Raw genomic sequence first — 14,971 nt, forward strand, 5'->3', positions numbered from 1 at the left:
GCGTAGGTTAGTTTTACTTCCTGTTTTCTAAAGGACAAATATATTTAATGGTCACTTTGTAAAATCAGGGAAAGGACATAGTTTTTTTTTCTCATTAGAGAGCTACATGAGATCAACCTCTAGATCCTTTATGCCACTGCAACATCTATCTCAGGTGTTATTTGTAGGTGTGGGGGAGAAGTGCATTAAAACCCAGAAGGTAAGTAAGAGCACAACAGGGAAACAATGGGAAATAATATCCTTGGCATAGCCTCACCCCCAAGAAAATGTTATTTAGAAGTCAGTTCAGGTTTTAGGGGTTGTCTTACCTTTTGTATACTCAGGAGTTGACAGTGGTGGAAGTCAGTGGGCATTCATGTGCACCCATATACAGAAGAAAGACTCATAATTTAGAAGTTCAGAGGGTGGGAGAAAATTATTTGATCTCAGTGGAGGAAGAGGGGTAAAAGCATGATGAAATAAATAGACAAGACAGTCTCCTTGTTAAGTCCTTAAAGAAGATGAGTGGCTGTTTGGTGGAGTTGTGTAAAATATGTTCATTCTGCAAAGGTAGTAACTCTTGGAGTATTGCGTGTTATATAGGCTCTGAGATATCAGGAGCCGCACTTGACTCCAGGAGGAAAAGGTAAAAAAGCTTGTGGGGAGAAAAGAGATGGGACCTTGGTTCTGCAGGGATAGGGAAACGACGGAGTAGTCAAGTCCTTGGCATCTGGGTGGAAAGTGTCAGCCTTGATGCTAAGCTTGGCATAGACACCTTAATAGCATGTGGGAAAATAAAGTATCAAGATGACATCATGATGCGTTATTTGCATCTTTCTCTCTGGCTTTCCTGTGGAGTCTGTCTGCCATGTTTTGGATTCCCGAGAAGGCTCCTCATGGTCTATAAGGTGCTGTTTTGGGCCTAAAATTCTTGTGGGTTTTTTGTTTTTTTTTTTTTTTTGTTTTTTTTTTTCTTGTTTCCCTCCCTACTTCAGTCCATGTTGATCAATCCTTTCTGAGAGGAGCTGGTCCTGCTCTGCAGGGACAGGACAACACCACCACCACCCAGGTGGAGAGATACTCTTGTCCTTCACATTTTCATTATTGCTACCTCTCATGATTTTACAGCAGATGAGTGTATTTTGGTTTTAATTACCACCTCAGTTGCTGGAGTCAGTGATTAAATGAGTATCTCAGCTTTCACTTAAAAATAGATCTCCAGCATTTGTAGGTGTTGAGAAAGAGTTTGAAAATGTGGTAATGTGGTGTGAATTATACCCTAGAGGCTTAAAGACTAGAAAACAAAGCAGCAAATTAAAAAAAAATCCTTCATTTTATTACTATTTTATCGTTTGAGGTTGCTAAAAATCATCATTATTTTTACGTTGGCTTCTTTACGATTTTCAGCTACTTGGATTTATAATACTGCAGATCAAAAATCACTTCTTCACATGTAAGAGTTTTAATTAGAATTCCCATGTAAACATCTCTGCAGATTTTAAGCAGACAATTGAGGAAATGTAGAGAGAAAAAACGTCATGCAAACCTCATGAAGTTCAACAAGGCCAAGTGCAAGGTCCTGCACCTGGATCGGGGCAATCCCAAGCACAAATACAGGTTGGGCGATGAGTGGATCGAGAGCAGCCCTGGGGAGAAGGACTTGGGGGTTTTGGTGGATGAAAGACTGGATATGAGCCAGCAATGTGCACTTGCAGCCCAGAAGGCCAATTCCATCCTGGGCTGCAAGAGAAATGTGGCCAGCAGGTCGAGGGAGCTGATTCTCCCACTCTGCTCTGCTCTTGTGAGACCCCACCTGCAGTGCTGCGTCCAGCTCTGGCACCCCCAGTGTTAAGGAAGACATGGACCTGCTCAAGCAGGTCCAGAGAAGGACCATGAAGATGATCAGCGGGCTGGAGCACCTCCCCTATGAGAACAGGCTGAGAGAGTTGGGATTGTTCAGCCTGGAGAGGAGAAGGCTCTGGGAGACCTTATAGGGGGCCTGCAGGAGAGGTGGGGAGGGACTCTTGGTCAGGGAGTGAAGTGATAGGATGAGGGGTAACGGTTTCAAACTGAAAGAGGGGAGATTTAGCTTAGACGTGAGGAAGAAGCTTTTTACTATGAGGGTGGTGAGACACCGGAACAGGTTGCCCAGAGAAGCTGTGGCTGCCCCTCCCTGGCAGTGTTCAAGGCCAGGTTGGATGGGGCTTTGAGCAACCTGGTGCAGTGGAAGGTGTCCCTGCCCATGGCAGGGGGGTTGGAACTAGATGGTGTTTAAGGTCCCTTCCAACCCAAACCATTCTGTGATTCTATATGAATGTTCAGCATTGCTGGATAGATTTCAAGTTTGTGCATAAATGTTATTGAAAGCTACAGTCTGTTAGTAAGTAGAGCAGGGTAGGGCCTCCTCTGTTTTTTGCATTGTGCCAGCTACTATGTATGTGGAGTCCAAACTTAGTAAAATTGGTAAACTGTTAGTGATAAGAAAGGATTTTGTCTGTATTATGAACTGTGGTGTTTGTTCCAAGGCAAAATTCTCTTTTCTTCTAAGTCGAAGGGATTCAGGACCAAGTTGTGTCAAATAACAGTACGCTCACCCAAGGAGAACTACTGAGTGCATTTAATTATCCTCACTGGTTGTCTCAGCACAGAGTGTGCTGATTATAGATAATGCTACCTTTGAAAGCATGCTGTTAGCTAGAGCGTTAGGTTTATTTTGGTAGATCAAATATGTGCGTCGCTTCAGATGGTCTTAGATGTCCAGCTGCTGTTTTGAAAGCAGAGTTTCCAGGCATAGTTGCTCCTTGCTTTGACCTCTTTTGTTATTTTCTGGGGGATGGGGAGGATTGCAAATTTGATATTCCTTCTCTCTCCCTATAGTAATTCTACTAGATACCAAAAGTATTTGCAGATAAAAGCACATACTTTTCCTGTTCCTTTCCTATAACCCTCTAATTTATTTATTTGTTTTCTTTCAAATGCAGATTTTAGTAACGTGCCTGATGTCACATCCAGCTTGAAAAGGAGCAGTACTGATGGCACTCTGGACCAAGTGCCACACAGGGAGAAGACTGATCCACCTTTCAGGGTAAGAACATGCTTGACATAACAATCCTTATGAACAAGAACAGTGTTGTAGTGTTAGCACTCTGCATTTTGTGGGAAAGAATTTAACGTATGGCACTAATTTGGAAAATTTTTTATGCATATTAACTGTACTTAGTGGTACAGCTAATTATTATCTGGCGGTCACCCCAACAGGTCAGCATCTACAGCACAGCTGCTGCATGTCCAAAAGCAGTGTGGTGGGGGCAAATGGCAAACAGGCAGAGACTTGTCAAATTTGTCTGTGTTGCTTGAACCCAGTTCTGCAGAGAACAGTAAAGCTGCTACAGCTTCTAACTGATTGTTTGGTTCATGTTTTCTTTTTGCTGATACTTCTAAGGCTTGATGTTAAGATTGCAGTGACCATAGCAACTCTCGCTTAACATCAGTAGTTTTAGACTGGACTGCAGACTTGGAGAGGTGCAGTGATTGAGGGTCAGTGATTCCTACTCTCTAATTTGGAGAATCTTTCTGTGTCTGCAGTTACTGTTTGACTTCAGCTAGAGTAATAGATGCTCAGACCTTCTCTTAGTCAGGACTTTGGAGGCTGAGGCAGGGACCCACAGAATTAGTGTTCACCTTTGAATGCGCTGGTCTTCGAAGAGCGGTTTTTCATCCATTTTGCTCTGAGTCAGTCAGATTGCAACCTGTGTCCAGCACCGCAACTGCTAGCATGGGTCATGTTTTCATGTTGGTGGTTGTGATTTTACTAGGCATTGCCATTCTGACAACAGAAATATTTTTGTTAGTTCTGTTGATGAGTTGGTTGTATCTCCAACCAAATTTGTGATAACACTTGTGTTGTACTCTTGCATAACAGAAATGAAGTTAGAGTTTTTATGGTTCTGGAATATAATACTGTCTAGTACTACGTTGTATGAAAAATAGAGATAAGGCAGAACTTAAAAACTCAGAAGACCGGAACATGGAAGATACATTGTGCCTCTAGCCATACTGATTGGAGCTAATCCTCTGTTACCTTTGGAATAACTTTGTAATCTACTTCAGTCTAATGGAGGTGACTTTATGCAGTTTCCCTAGAGTAAGGAGAAGCCTGATGATTGTGGGTCTTCAGCCCATCTCCTGCTGCACAGGGGTTTCCCACAGAGATAATCTATATCCTGTATAACACATTGCTTACGCTTCCAAAAAGTCTTTGCAACCAGACAAGAATAAACTGGATTTTTCTACCTTTAGGACATATTGTTCCTTTGGAAGAGGTAGTGTGGATTTCTCTACTGTCCTATTTTAGGGCTTCTGGAGTGGGGCAGGGATCTTTGCCTTCGTGTCTGGCTGCACCTGCAGGCTGCTGCTTGGCCAGGTTCCCCGGGGCTCCTCAGGGTGCCCTGCTTGCCCAGAGTACACACTGCCCCCCGTGCACTGTGCAGATGTACATGACTGAGCTTCTGTCCTGCTGGAGGGGAAGGGAGGAAATTCTGAGGCATCAGCTTTGCTTTAGCAGAAAAACAAAGCCAATCCTGATTGTCTGTGTCAAATAATGACAGAAAATTAGGGGGAGTTCCACGGAGAACAATTCATGTATGCTAGTTGTTGCTCTGAACACACTAAATTTGTTTAAAGCTCAGAAAAGAGGGGAAGACAGAGAGGTCTGCTCCCAGCCCTCTCTCCAGCCTCAAATCTGTCCTGTCTGGCAGTATTAATGGCTTGTGCACGATTTGCTGAAGTAACTGCCCATGCCATATTGCAGTTCACTTCTTGGGTTGGCATGCAGGTCTGCTAGTGTCATTTTAAAAATTATCTGAAGCTGTCCTAGTTTTGTAGGTACAAGGGGGGGAAATGGCTTTGCGATCAGAGGTAGTCTGACTTGAACTGCAGCTGTAAATGAATCTGTGGCAGCTCTACAATTTCTGCAAATGGTTTGTAATTGATTCCTGTCTTTCTGTTGGAGGGTGCCTATTACTGTCAGAGCTTTTTGTCTGACCCTTTTGATTTCTGCAATAGATGTAGAATTAAAAAACCCCAAAACTCGCAGTAAGTTTAGGTAGTGTATATTGTATGTGCTTTTGTGATAGGGTATAAAAGCACTTAAAATGATTTGGGACTGCTTGCCAGATGAACAATAGCTATTGCTAATAACAGCTAGTTTGAGGAAATTGTGCAGCCTCAAAAAGCATGGCATCTGGATTTGGGTTTGGTTTTTTTTTTTCCCCTTTGCCTTCTGTTTCCTGCATGTGCTAACTTGACCCACGCCTGTGGGAGAGCAGTAGCGCAGATACCTCAGCATTAGGCGATGTTGCAGAAGTATGGGGGAGAGGAGATCTGTAAGCACAGCTCTGTGGAGAAGACGTTGGTGGCGCTAAGAGGTTCTGAGCACAGCCTGGAACAACAAGCAGTTTGGGATTATTTCAGGGGAGAGACAGCTAGAGATGCTCATTTCCCAGTTGACAGCAATTGTAGACGTAATTATTTGGTTCTGAGGGAGCAGAGTTCTTTGAAGTCTGTTTGATTTTTGTCCTGTAACATGTAAGTAAATAAAAGTCTTAAAGCTTTGGATGTAATGGTTGCATGTCTGATTTCTAGATTTCGTGTTTCTCATTGAGATAATTTCTGTTTGTTTGTTTTTTCACTATTTTCTTCATCTCATAGCAAGTTAAGGTTAAGCATCATCTTGTCTGAAGTACAGTGAGGCGTTTCAGAAGTGCCTTGTAATTTCAAAGGAATAAGTGATTTGTTGCATGTGTAGCACATTCAAACATACGTTTATTTGTTCATTCATTCATTTTTTTGTAGTCCGAGAAGTGAATGAATTTAGAATTGTCATATGTTTGCATTTAATCTGAGAGCTAACAAAAGAATTAGAGGGGCAATAGAGGATTGTTTTATTCCAGAAATGGAAGCTGTTTCTTAAGTTATGAAATATTATTAAAAGCACAGGGACATCAAGAACCATCCATTCAAGATGTTCATCAGTTTTGTCAGCTCTGTATTCTCTGGGATGCCTCATTTATACCCTTAATACCTTTAACTTTATTTTCTATTTTATTTAACAAGGAAAGATATTTCTAACACATTCTGCTGGAGTACATTTTCAAACTGTGTTAAAATATTGTTTATGCGGCAGTGGCATGTTGTCCTTGCAATTGTTGGTTCTGGAGTATGTAGGCGTACTGTTGACAGAAGAATACAGGACCTCAGAAAATCTGGGTATTGAGTATGCCTGTCAGTACAATTAGGTTTAGTTGTGTTTAGTAATTTTGAGAACTAATTGTCTGTGCTTCTGGTGCTCAGTTAAATTGTGGTATGTTGACAGTTGCCAAGAATCAAGTTCTCCGTACATCAAAGTAGCACGAAGCTGAATAAATAAATAATGCAACTTTTCCTTTAGCTACTTGTGATTTCTAATTGTAAACTGTATTGCTTAGAAATGTTTTCTCTAGCCCATGGGGTTTTTTTTTTAGATGAAGTTTAATAGTCTTTTACTAACTTGCTTATCTTTACTTTGTATTTTCAATATATTAAAAATATACTTTTATGAAAGACCAACATAGCTAAAGGATGAAATTTTACCATGTAAGTAGCTCCTATTCTGAGGTCTCTTGTAAGACTGCTGTGATCTGATTCTGTTGCTCTGAATCTTTTGAATATAATCAGAGACAACTATTTCTGAAATCATATTAAATTTTAACAGACGAAAGAGAAGGAACTTCATATAAATGCATATATGAGGGGGGAAGTTGTATTTTCACTTTAAATACTTTACAGATCATAAGAAAAGAAACTTAGAGTAAATTCTGTGCAAATATTTCACATAACTTCATTACATTCTCAGCTGTATCTTAGAGTTTTTAAAGAAACTAAAGAAACACAGTAAAAATAGCTAGTGTGATGCTTTGTAATCACAGTAAAAATAGTCACTGAATGCAGAATAGTTTTATGCTGGCATCTTCAAAAATTAACATTGCAGATGCAAAAACGGAAGCTACTGTGATGAGAAACTGAATGTTAACAAGAATTTGCTTTCAAAAGAATGGCCACTGGTTTGAATTTGTGATGCTTTTGAAGTGGTGCTATGTTTCTTTCAAAAAATGAAGTAAAATTGATTCTGGGAATAAGTTGGGTATAGAGACTTACAGAAATTGTCTTTGCTTTGCTGCTGACTCTTAAAATAGTCAATCTACTCTCAGAACAGTTTGTTAATCGTACATCAGTACATCTATATGAGGACAAGCCTATCCCTATCACCTCTTAATAAAAAATACTACATACATAACTTTTTTTTTTCTTGGGAATACCATTCTTAATGCAATGAACTGAAATTACCATTAAAAATCCCTGAACATCTTTCCCTAGTGTGGGCTGCATTAGAGTAACTCAACTCACTCCTTCTCTGCCCTGTTTAACAACCATGTTCTCTCTCCCCCTCCATCTGGTGAGGAAATGCAACAAGTCTGGTCAGCAGAGCACATGGCACCTTTGGCAAGCAAAATCTGCATCTCCTATAGGATGGAACATTTTCATCAAATGCTTACAGCTTTTTATAGGGATGAGGTGCAGGTCAGTATAATGGCCCTACTGGAAATGTCCGTATTTATAGATACAGGGGGGAAAAAAGAAAGTAGAAAAAATATGTACTTGTGCATTTCAGAACTCTGCTTTTAGATGCTTGATTCTCCTATGTAATGCCAAATCATCCTTCCAGGGCTTTTGAAGTCTGCGTATGCTGTTTATTGTGATGCCAATTGTGGACAGTCCTCCATTTGCCAGAGAGGAGCTTTTGCAAGTGCAGTGAGAAGCAGATGTTTCCATGAACTCTGCATGATGAGAAATCTGGGTTTTGGTCTCCCTGCATACAATCCCACTTCTTGTGCTCATGGAGTCAACATGCAAATGTGCCTAACTTGGATAACTGTGAGGTTTTTCTTCCAACCCATCTAAAATGTAGGTGCAATTGAGCAGCTGGTTTGCATATCAGGTGGTTTCTGAGCAGTGTGAATGCAGAGACTGAGGCTGGGTCAGAAAGCAAACCCATTTTCCCACTTCTGCTTCATCCAACTACCACAACAAGCTTCCCAAAATAGTGCTTTCAACAGATGCCTGATACATCTGTCGTGATTTCCAAGAGGAAATCCTTGTGTTACCTGTTAGATAATTTCACATGGCTATTTCTGTAATGAGTATCAGCGAGTATTGTAATGAGTTTGCTGCATCTGTGGTTTTGGCCCCTTGCATATACAGCATAGCCATGTACTGGAGAGATGGTTTTTGTAAGTTGAAGAAATTAATATTTTGTCTTCAAACTGTCTAAACCTGAGTTTGAAACCCCTTCATTAGAAGTAGCAACTTCTCATGCAGATAGAGTAATTTAAGATTAAAAATCCTGAGATATAATATACATTCAGGTGTAAGTTCAAACCTGCATGAAAGAATGTGTATCCTCTTGCTAGTCTGTCTGAATGCTCGATTGTCAAAGAAATATGTGTGATTTGATTTTTGGGGAGAGGAAGGGGGCAACTGCAACAGTTGCCATGGAATAGTCGAGGTGAAAGCAGTTAGTAATCACTGCTCATATAGTCCAGTCCCAGCAGAAAATTAATACAATTGTTCAGTGTATATGGATGATTTGAATGGTATTTTATCTTACAGAAGAAAGCAAGTGGATGCTAGGAATGATGTTTTCCTCTCATTTGTTACCTATAAAACATTGTAAAGCGTGTGAACTGTAGCATGTGTGCTGTGGGATATATCATTCAGGGCAACATTCTTCAAAACACACCGAACAGCCTTCTGCTGGTGCAGTCAGTAAATGTAATCTTCTGTAGTCAGTTGTGGTGGTTCATTTATTTGTTTTGAACTGGCGATGACACTCATTCGCTCTCAGAGATGATCAGATGGGGATCATCGATCTGAATGTGTGTATGTAAGTATGTACGATTGTCTTTTAGTGGGTAAACGTCAAGGAATGTTTGTTCATCCACACCAAAGTTAAACAGTTTCCTAGTATGACTTTCTGGTGAGAACATTAAAGATTTAGCAAAATATACTAAATTAGAAGGAAGATTTGCAATGTTATGGTGCATAAAACGTAAAAACTGACAAGTATGAATCGTATTTTGATTACATTTAGCATGGTGTGGCAGTGTATGTATGTGCGTTAACATGTGTCTGGTAGATTGCAGAGCCTTATTTCTCTCCTTGTGGCATCCTTTCTTGCTAGTCAGTTAGTGAACCCCTACCCCAAAGAAACATTAACATTGAAATAAAACAGTGGGCAATCTAAAAAAAAAAATATGTAAGTGTGTATGAAGTAATTTTGTTAAGCAAAAATCTTGGAAGGCGAATGTTATTATTAATCAAGTAAACACTGGTGAATTGTTGAGCTGCAAGCAGAAATGACCAGAAGCTCAACAGAGGTCCATCTGGGAAAAGTAAAATAAGAGGAAGAAAAAACTACTGGTATGCCCATATGTCCCCAAACCTATTTCTTGCATGGAGGCAATTCATTCCAGTTAAACAATGTTCATGGTGGTAGCTTCTCATTAGCTCTATTTTGCATTGGCCAGGCAGTTCCCACCTGCACAGCATGTCATTAATTGCAGGGGACCTGTCTGCCTGAAGGTTTACTCAGCATCCATTGGACATTTCCTTTATTTTAATTGTGAGAACTTCTCTTTAGCAGTTGATGAGATCCAAAAGCTTGGGGAGTAGTCTGCAATTAACATCCTTTTTTCCTGTGCTTTGTAGGAAGAGGATTAACAACGTGGTACTCTCAAAATCATGTATACTGCTCTGCAATCCAAGTGTCTTTTCCTTCCAGATGTGAGATGCATTCAGGGAATGTTAAGAGTTAACATGGGAAAATAGCATGTTCCTCAGCAGTGGGTTTTCCTTGATTCAGTTGTGCCTGGAGGGGACAGTTCTGCATTGAAAGCTTGGCAGAAGCCTGTGGGGAGCTCTGCTAATTATTGTGCTTCTCTTGCAGACAGCCCAACCTGTGGTGAGCCCAGCCAGAGTTGCTGGCTCCAGCAATGTGGAGCTGTGGCCAGACCCCTGCTGTCATCATGTACCTTTTGAGAAGGGTATCACTGATATGAGTGAAATTGTAGCCTGTGAGAAGTCTGTAAGAGTTTTGCTAATTAATTTAGGATTTAGATGCCTCAGAGAAGGCATCAAAAATGATGGACTATAGGTTACAGAAGGCTTGCTGTAACCCTGCCAGTGAGTACTTGCTACTGACCCTAGTCCCAGATTTCACTTTGCATTGATCCTGCAGTTCTTGAAATTCAGCAGAGCCACTTTATGGATGGCCCAAAATTCAAATACAGCCATTGCATGTCTTGGCTGACATAGTGAGGAGCCTTGAAACCATAAAAATTAAAGCATGAAAGGTGCTGTATCTAGAGTGACCCTGTAACCAGGACATTAGGTCAAACTGTAAATGGAGACCTGCGTGCATAGTTACTGGTAGGGAGGCAGAAGAACCGCAGGAAAGAAGACCAAAGGGAGACTGTGTGGTTCTTGCATGCAGAGATGTGAACTTGTGTTGCTGTGCTTTCATAGGATCATAGAATAGGTTGGGCTGGAAGAGACCTTTAAAGACTATCTAGTCCAACACCCTGCAGTGAGCAGGGATGTCTTTAGCTAGATCAGGCTGCTCAGAGCCCCGTCCAACCTGACCTTGGATGTTTCCAGGGGTGGGGCTTCTACCACCTCTCTGGGCAGCCTGTTTCAGTGTTTCACCACCCTCATCGTAAGGAATTTCTTCCTTGTTATCTAGTCTAAATCTACCCTCTTTTAGTTTAAAACCATTACCCCTTGTCCTCTTGCAACAAGTACTGCTAAAACGATTGCCCCCCTTTTTCTTATAGCCCCCCTTTAAAGACTGAAAGGCCGCAGTAAGGTCTTCCCAGAGCCTTCTCTTCTCCAAGCTGAACAACCCCAACTCTCTCATCCTGTCCTCATAGGAGAGGTACTTCAGCCCCCTGATCATCTTCATGGCTCTCCTCTGGGCTCACTCCAACAGGTCCATGTCTTTCTTGTGCTGAACACTCCAGAGCTGGATGCAGTACACCAGATGGGCTCTCACCAGAGCAGAGCAGAATCACCTCCCTCAACTTGCTGGCTGTGCTTCCTTTGATGGAGCCCAGGATGTGGTTGGCCTTCTGGGCTGCAAGCGCACGTTGCTGGGTTGTGTCCAGCTTTTTGTCCGCCACTTTTTTCTATCACATTGAGTCACTGGGGTTTGGGGAGGAGGTGGTATTTGTTATCCTTCCTCTGACTGAAGGAAACGTCCTCTCAAAAGTACTGTGACAGTTGTCAGTGTAAAGTGTGCAGATGGTTTTGATCAGGAGAAGAAATTGTGTTGTGTTGATGCTTGCAAATGAAAGGAGCTGGTGGGAGATGACTTTTCTTTGTAGTCTTCCAAAAAAAAAAAGAAATCCATGAGACTTACCTGCAGGTGAAAAGAGAAGCATATGACAACAGTCTTGGTTCATTGCACCAGTATAGTATACGGTTAGCAGTGTCTCTGGAGACGCTTGTGACTTCACCGATGAAGGGCAGGAAGCTGCCTGGGAGCCCACCACCCTGGGCTTCCAGAGGCAACCCTGGTCACCTGCAGTGCAGGATACGATGGCAGCCTTTCACTTAGCAAGGAAAGGTGGAGATATCTAATCACACTTCTGACAGACCCAGGGAACTGGGTAACCTCTCTGCCAGCTGTAGATTATTTTGTGTTTTGTTTTTTTTTAAGACTGAGATACTGTTCAGTTACAGTGCTGACAATAACATGCATGTGTTTTCCTTGCAATGCAGAAGCATTTAAGTATGATTTTAGCACATGCCGAGGTATGTGATGTGCCCAGCAGTTACCCATAGGACACACAGTCACTTTAAAGTCACACAAAGTTGCAATACAGGATTTCAGACAAATACTGTGTCCTGGGTACCACCATACACTTCAGTGAGGCTTTGATTCCTGTTTTGTGCTGTCAGGAATGTGTCAGACCAAAGGTAGACCTGAAATGCCAAAACTGAAAAAAAAATCTTCTACCTGCCACAGATTCTGCAAGATCAAAGATAACAAAAAGATACTTGAAGGGAAGGAAGAGGGAGGAGAATTTTAAAAAGTAAGGGGTCAGTTGAGTCAGATGCTTGGGGACTTTCCAATAGATTTTCATGTTTTGTTACCTGTTGCCCGTAGCACTGCATGCTTCTGTCTCTACTTGCCAACCTACTGTGGGCAGACTTAGACCTTCACTCACATGATGATTATTTCCTTCTGGGACAGGAGAATCTTGTAGTGCCTAAACAAAACCCCACCGAAACCAGTGGAGAGGTTGATGTGGAGTTTTGAAACGCAATATGCCTGCTACTAACAAGAAGATATAAGGGTTGCCCCCTCTGCCTCCAGAGAAGGCACAGCACAAAAATACATTGTGAAAGATGAATGCAACTGCAAAGATAACGTCTCAGTGGTTGCCATAGTTTCTAATTCAGCACTTGAGAAAAGTTTTTGCATTCAGCACAAAACATTTTGGGTGAGAATGTTACAAACAGTATTTAAGATGCTTGAAATTAAAAATTAAACAAGAATTAATTTTAAACATTTGGAATAACTTTTTTTTTAGAGCTAGAATTAAAGCAGATGTCTTCACTGTGGTCAATTATGCTTTGAAAATACATTTTGAAGGCATTTTAAAACCATGTTATTAGTCTAATAAGCACGATAGAGAAATATTTAGGAAAATCATCCACCCATATTTATAAAAAGTAAGAAATGGAGTCCTTCTAGATCACTGTAGAGATCTGGAGACCAGCTGAATTAAGCCTGAGCTTATAATGCTTAGAGACCACTAATGTCACAGAGCTCCTGCTAGTCCAGGGTATGTATGTATATATCGTATATTTTTATATATATGTATACATATATATACACACATTCTTATATCTAAAAAATACATGTTGTGTATACAAATTATGCTTCTGCTTCATGATGGTCCTGACTGATGTTACAAAGTAGCCTGCGAGTGCTCAGAATTGTCCTGGAGGCAAGCCGCTGTTTCCTTTCATGCAATATACAGACAGAGCAAAATCAGCCTTTTACCTTCATGCATTAAGGGCAAAAGCAGGATGGGAAATGAACTCGGTACAGATAAGCGCACCTCGACATGTCGGGACAATAGAGGGAAGCCTGTATTGCGAAGGATGTTACTGTTATGGTGACTGTCAAGCCTGGTGCCACTGAAATGGAAAGATGAAAACCAGATGTCTGTAAAGGGAATGTGTGTTACTCAAAGCACATAGGAGCAAACAACGAGGCTATGTCATTTTTCCAGTCATTTAAAAAATATTTTAAGGTGATTATTTTACATGTAAATTTTTAAATAGGAGATATGTTCTTGAAAAGGGCTTGACTGTTGTGTGTTTCTACAGAAGAAGAAAGGCTAAAGAAAATGCTTTCATTCATTTCGTTTCGTTTAGTTTGTGTTTTTCACTTTTTTGATTTATCCAAGTCCCTCAGTAGGAGTTGGAAGGATTACTAAAACATAGTTGTTTTTTTTCTAATGAATACACATTAAAAAAAAAAAGCTGTTAATTGGTAACATCTTTTAGCTGGCATATGGCTAGCTAATAACTCAGGCTTAATTAGTAAATCTGGGGAAGAATAACTTCCTAATATGGAATTAAAAAAGGCCTGTCATTGTTTTTCATCAAGATTGACGATATTGCTTGGACCTGAAACTTAGCAGCCTTTTTTTTCTCCTGGTCCCAGTGGATGAGCTGTGTTTTAGCACATATCTATTACAAAAATAGAGCTTGAAATTGCCACAACACATGCTGATAGAAAACCATGAAACAGTACCCTTCCAGAAAGTATAGTTATACTCTTAATTATCCAGTCACCTGACGTGTTATTTTTAAATTGCCGTATGCAGTACTGTAAACCTGTAATTTCCATAGACTTGTCATTTTTATTTTCTTTTTCCCTTCGGATTGGCTCTGTGGATCTCTAGGGTCTGTGGACTACTGCAGAGGCAACCACTAACAGTGGGTAGGAAAAGTAGCCTTGTACATGCTATACAGTAGTCCACATAATTGGATTTTTAAACCACGTTGTATGTCCATTGAAAAATGAAACATTAGGGAGCAGGCAAAACTTCTTGCTCCTTCGAGACTGTTCTCTCAGTTTTTTGTTGTATAATCTTCTTACCCAGTGAACCTGGTATCTGTCTCGAAAAGAAAGAAAGAGCATAGCCCATCAGCTAAACAAGAGGTTCCTACTACTGCGATGCATCCTGCCAGCCTTATCGGCAGCATGTTGTTTCAGGGCTCCGGTGTCATTGTTCCTCTGATAGGCGGCCGCTCGGCAACTGAGCTGTATGATTTGGCAAGTGCTGAGCTGTCAAGTTGCTCTAACAATTTGGAAAGAGATGGATGTAAGTTTAATTGCAGTAATTAAAGGAGGAGGCTATGTTATTCCCTTGCTTGTATGAAGGTGAATATCCTTGAAACCTCTGAAGCAGCACGCTCATAACCAAGGATACAGATACCCAGGCTTGGGGTGTGTGTCATTTGGGTTCAAGAAAAGGGTTTGCTAGAGAGAAATAAGTGGCAGCAAGGGCAGTACTAAATGAAGCCTTACAGCTCAACTTCATTGCACTCTAACTGTGCAGTGCTAGAGGGAACATGGGAGTTACTGTGTTTTATTATGCCACTGGTATAGTTCTCCTTTTATTAATGAATTGCTTGTCAGTCTCTCTTCAGCTCAGTGGTGTCATGTCCTATAATTTATTTAAAGTTACATTGTTTTGAGAATAATCTGTCTGTAGACCTGATTGGTTTTGTGTAAATATATCAACATGGGGACTTTTACTTTCAAGCCTGAATTTATTACTGAGCACAGTTTAAATTTATTTTTATTGATGTAATT

The 14,971-nt window shown here is 40.8% G+C and overlaps 1 protein-coding gene across 4 annotated transcripts in view; it reads left to right on the plus strand.

Annotated features, from left to right (window-relative positions):
* The window catches only part of TIAM2 (TIAM Rac1 associated GEF 2), a 92,267-nt gene that overhangs the window by 56,490 nt on the left and 20,806 nt on the right, over positions 1 to 14,971 (plus strand). For all 4 annotated transcript variants that reach the window (XM_086461120.1, XM_086461121.1, XM_086461122.1 and 1 more), the window contains one exon: positions 2,961 to 3,064. In XM_086461120.1, coding sequence (XP_086317246.1) covers positions 2,961 to 3,064 — 104 coding nt within the window. The remainder of the gene's footprint in view (positions 1 to 2,960; positions 3,065 to 14,971) is intronic.

The sequence above is a fragment of the Leptosomus discolor genome, chromosome 2, assembly GCF_034619465.1.
Source record: "Leptosomus discolor isolate bLepDis1 chromosome 2, bLepDis1.hap2, whole genome shotgun sequence".
Lineage (NCBI taxonomy): Eukaryota > Metazoa > Chordata > Aves > Leptosomiformes > Leptosomidae > Leptosomus > Leptosomus discolor.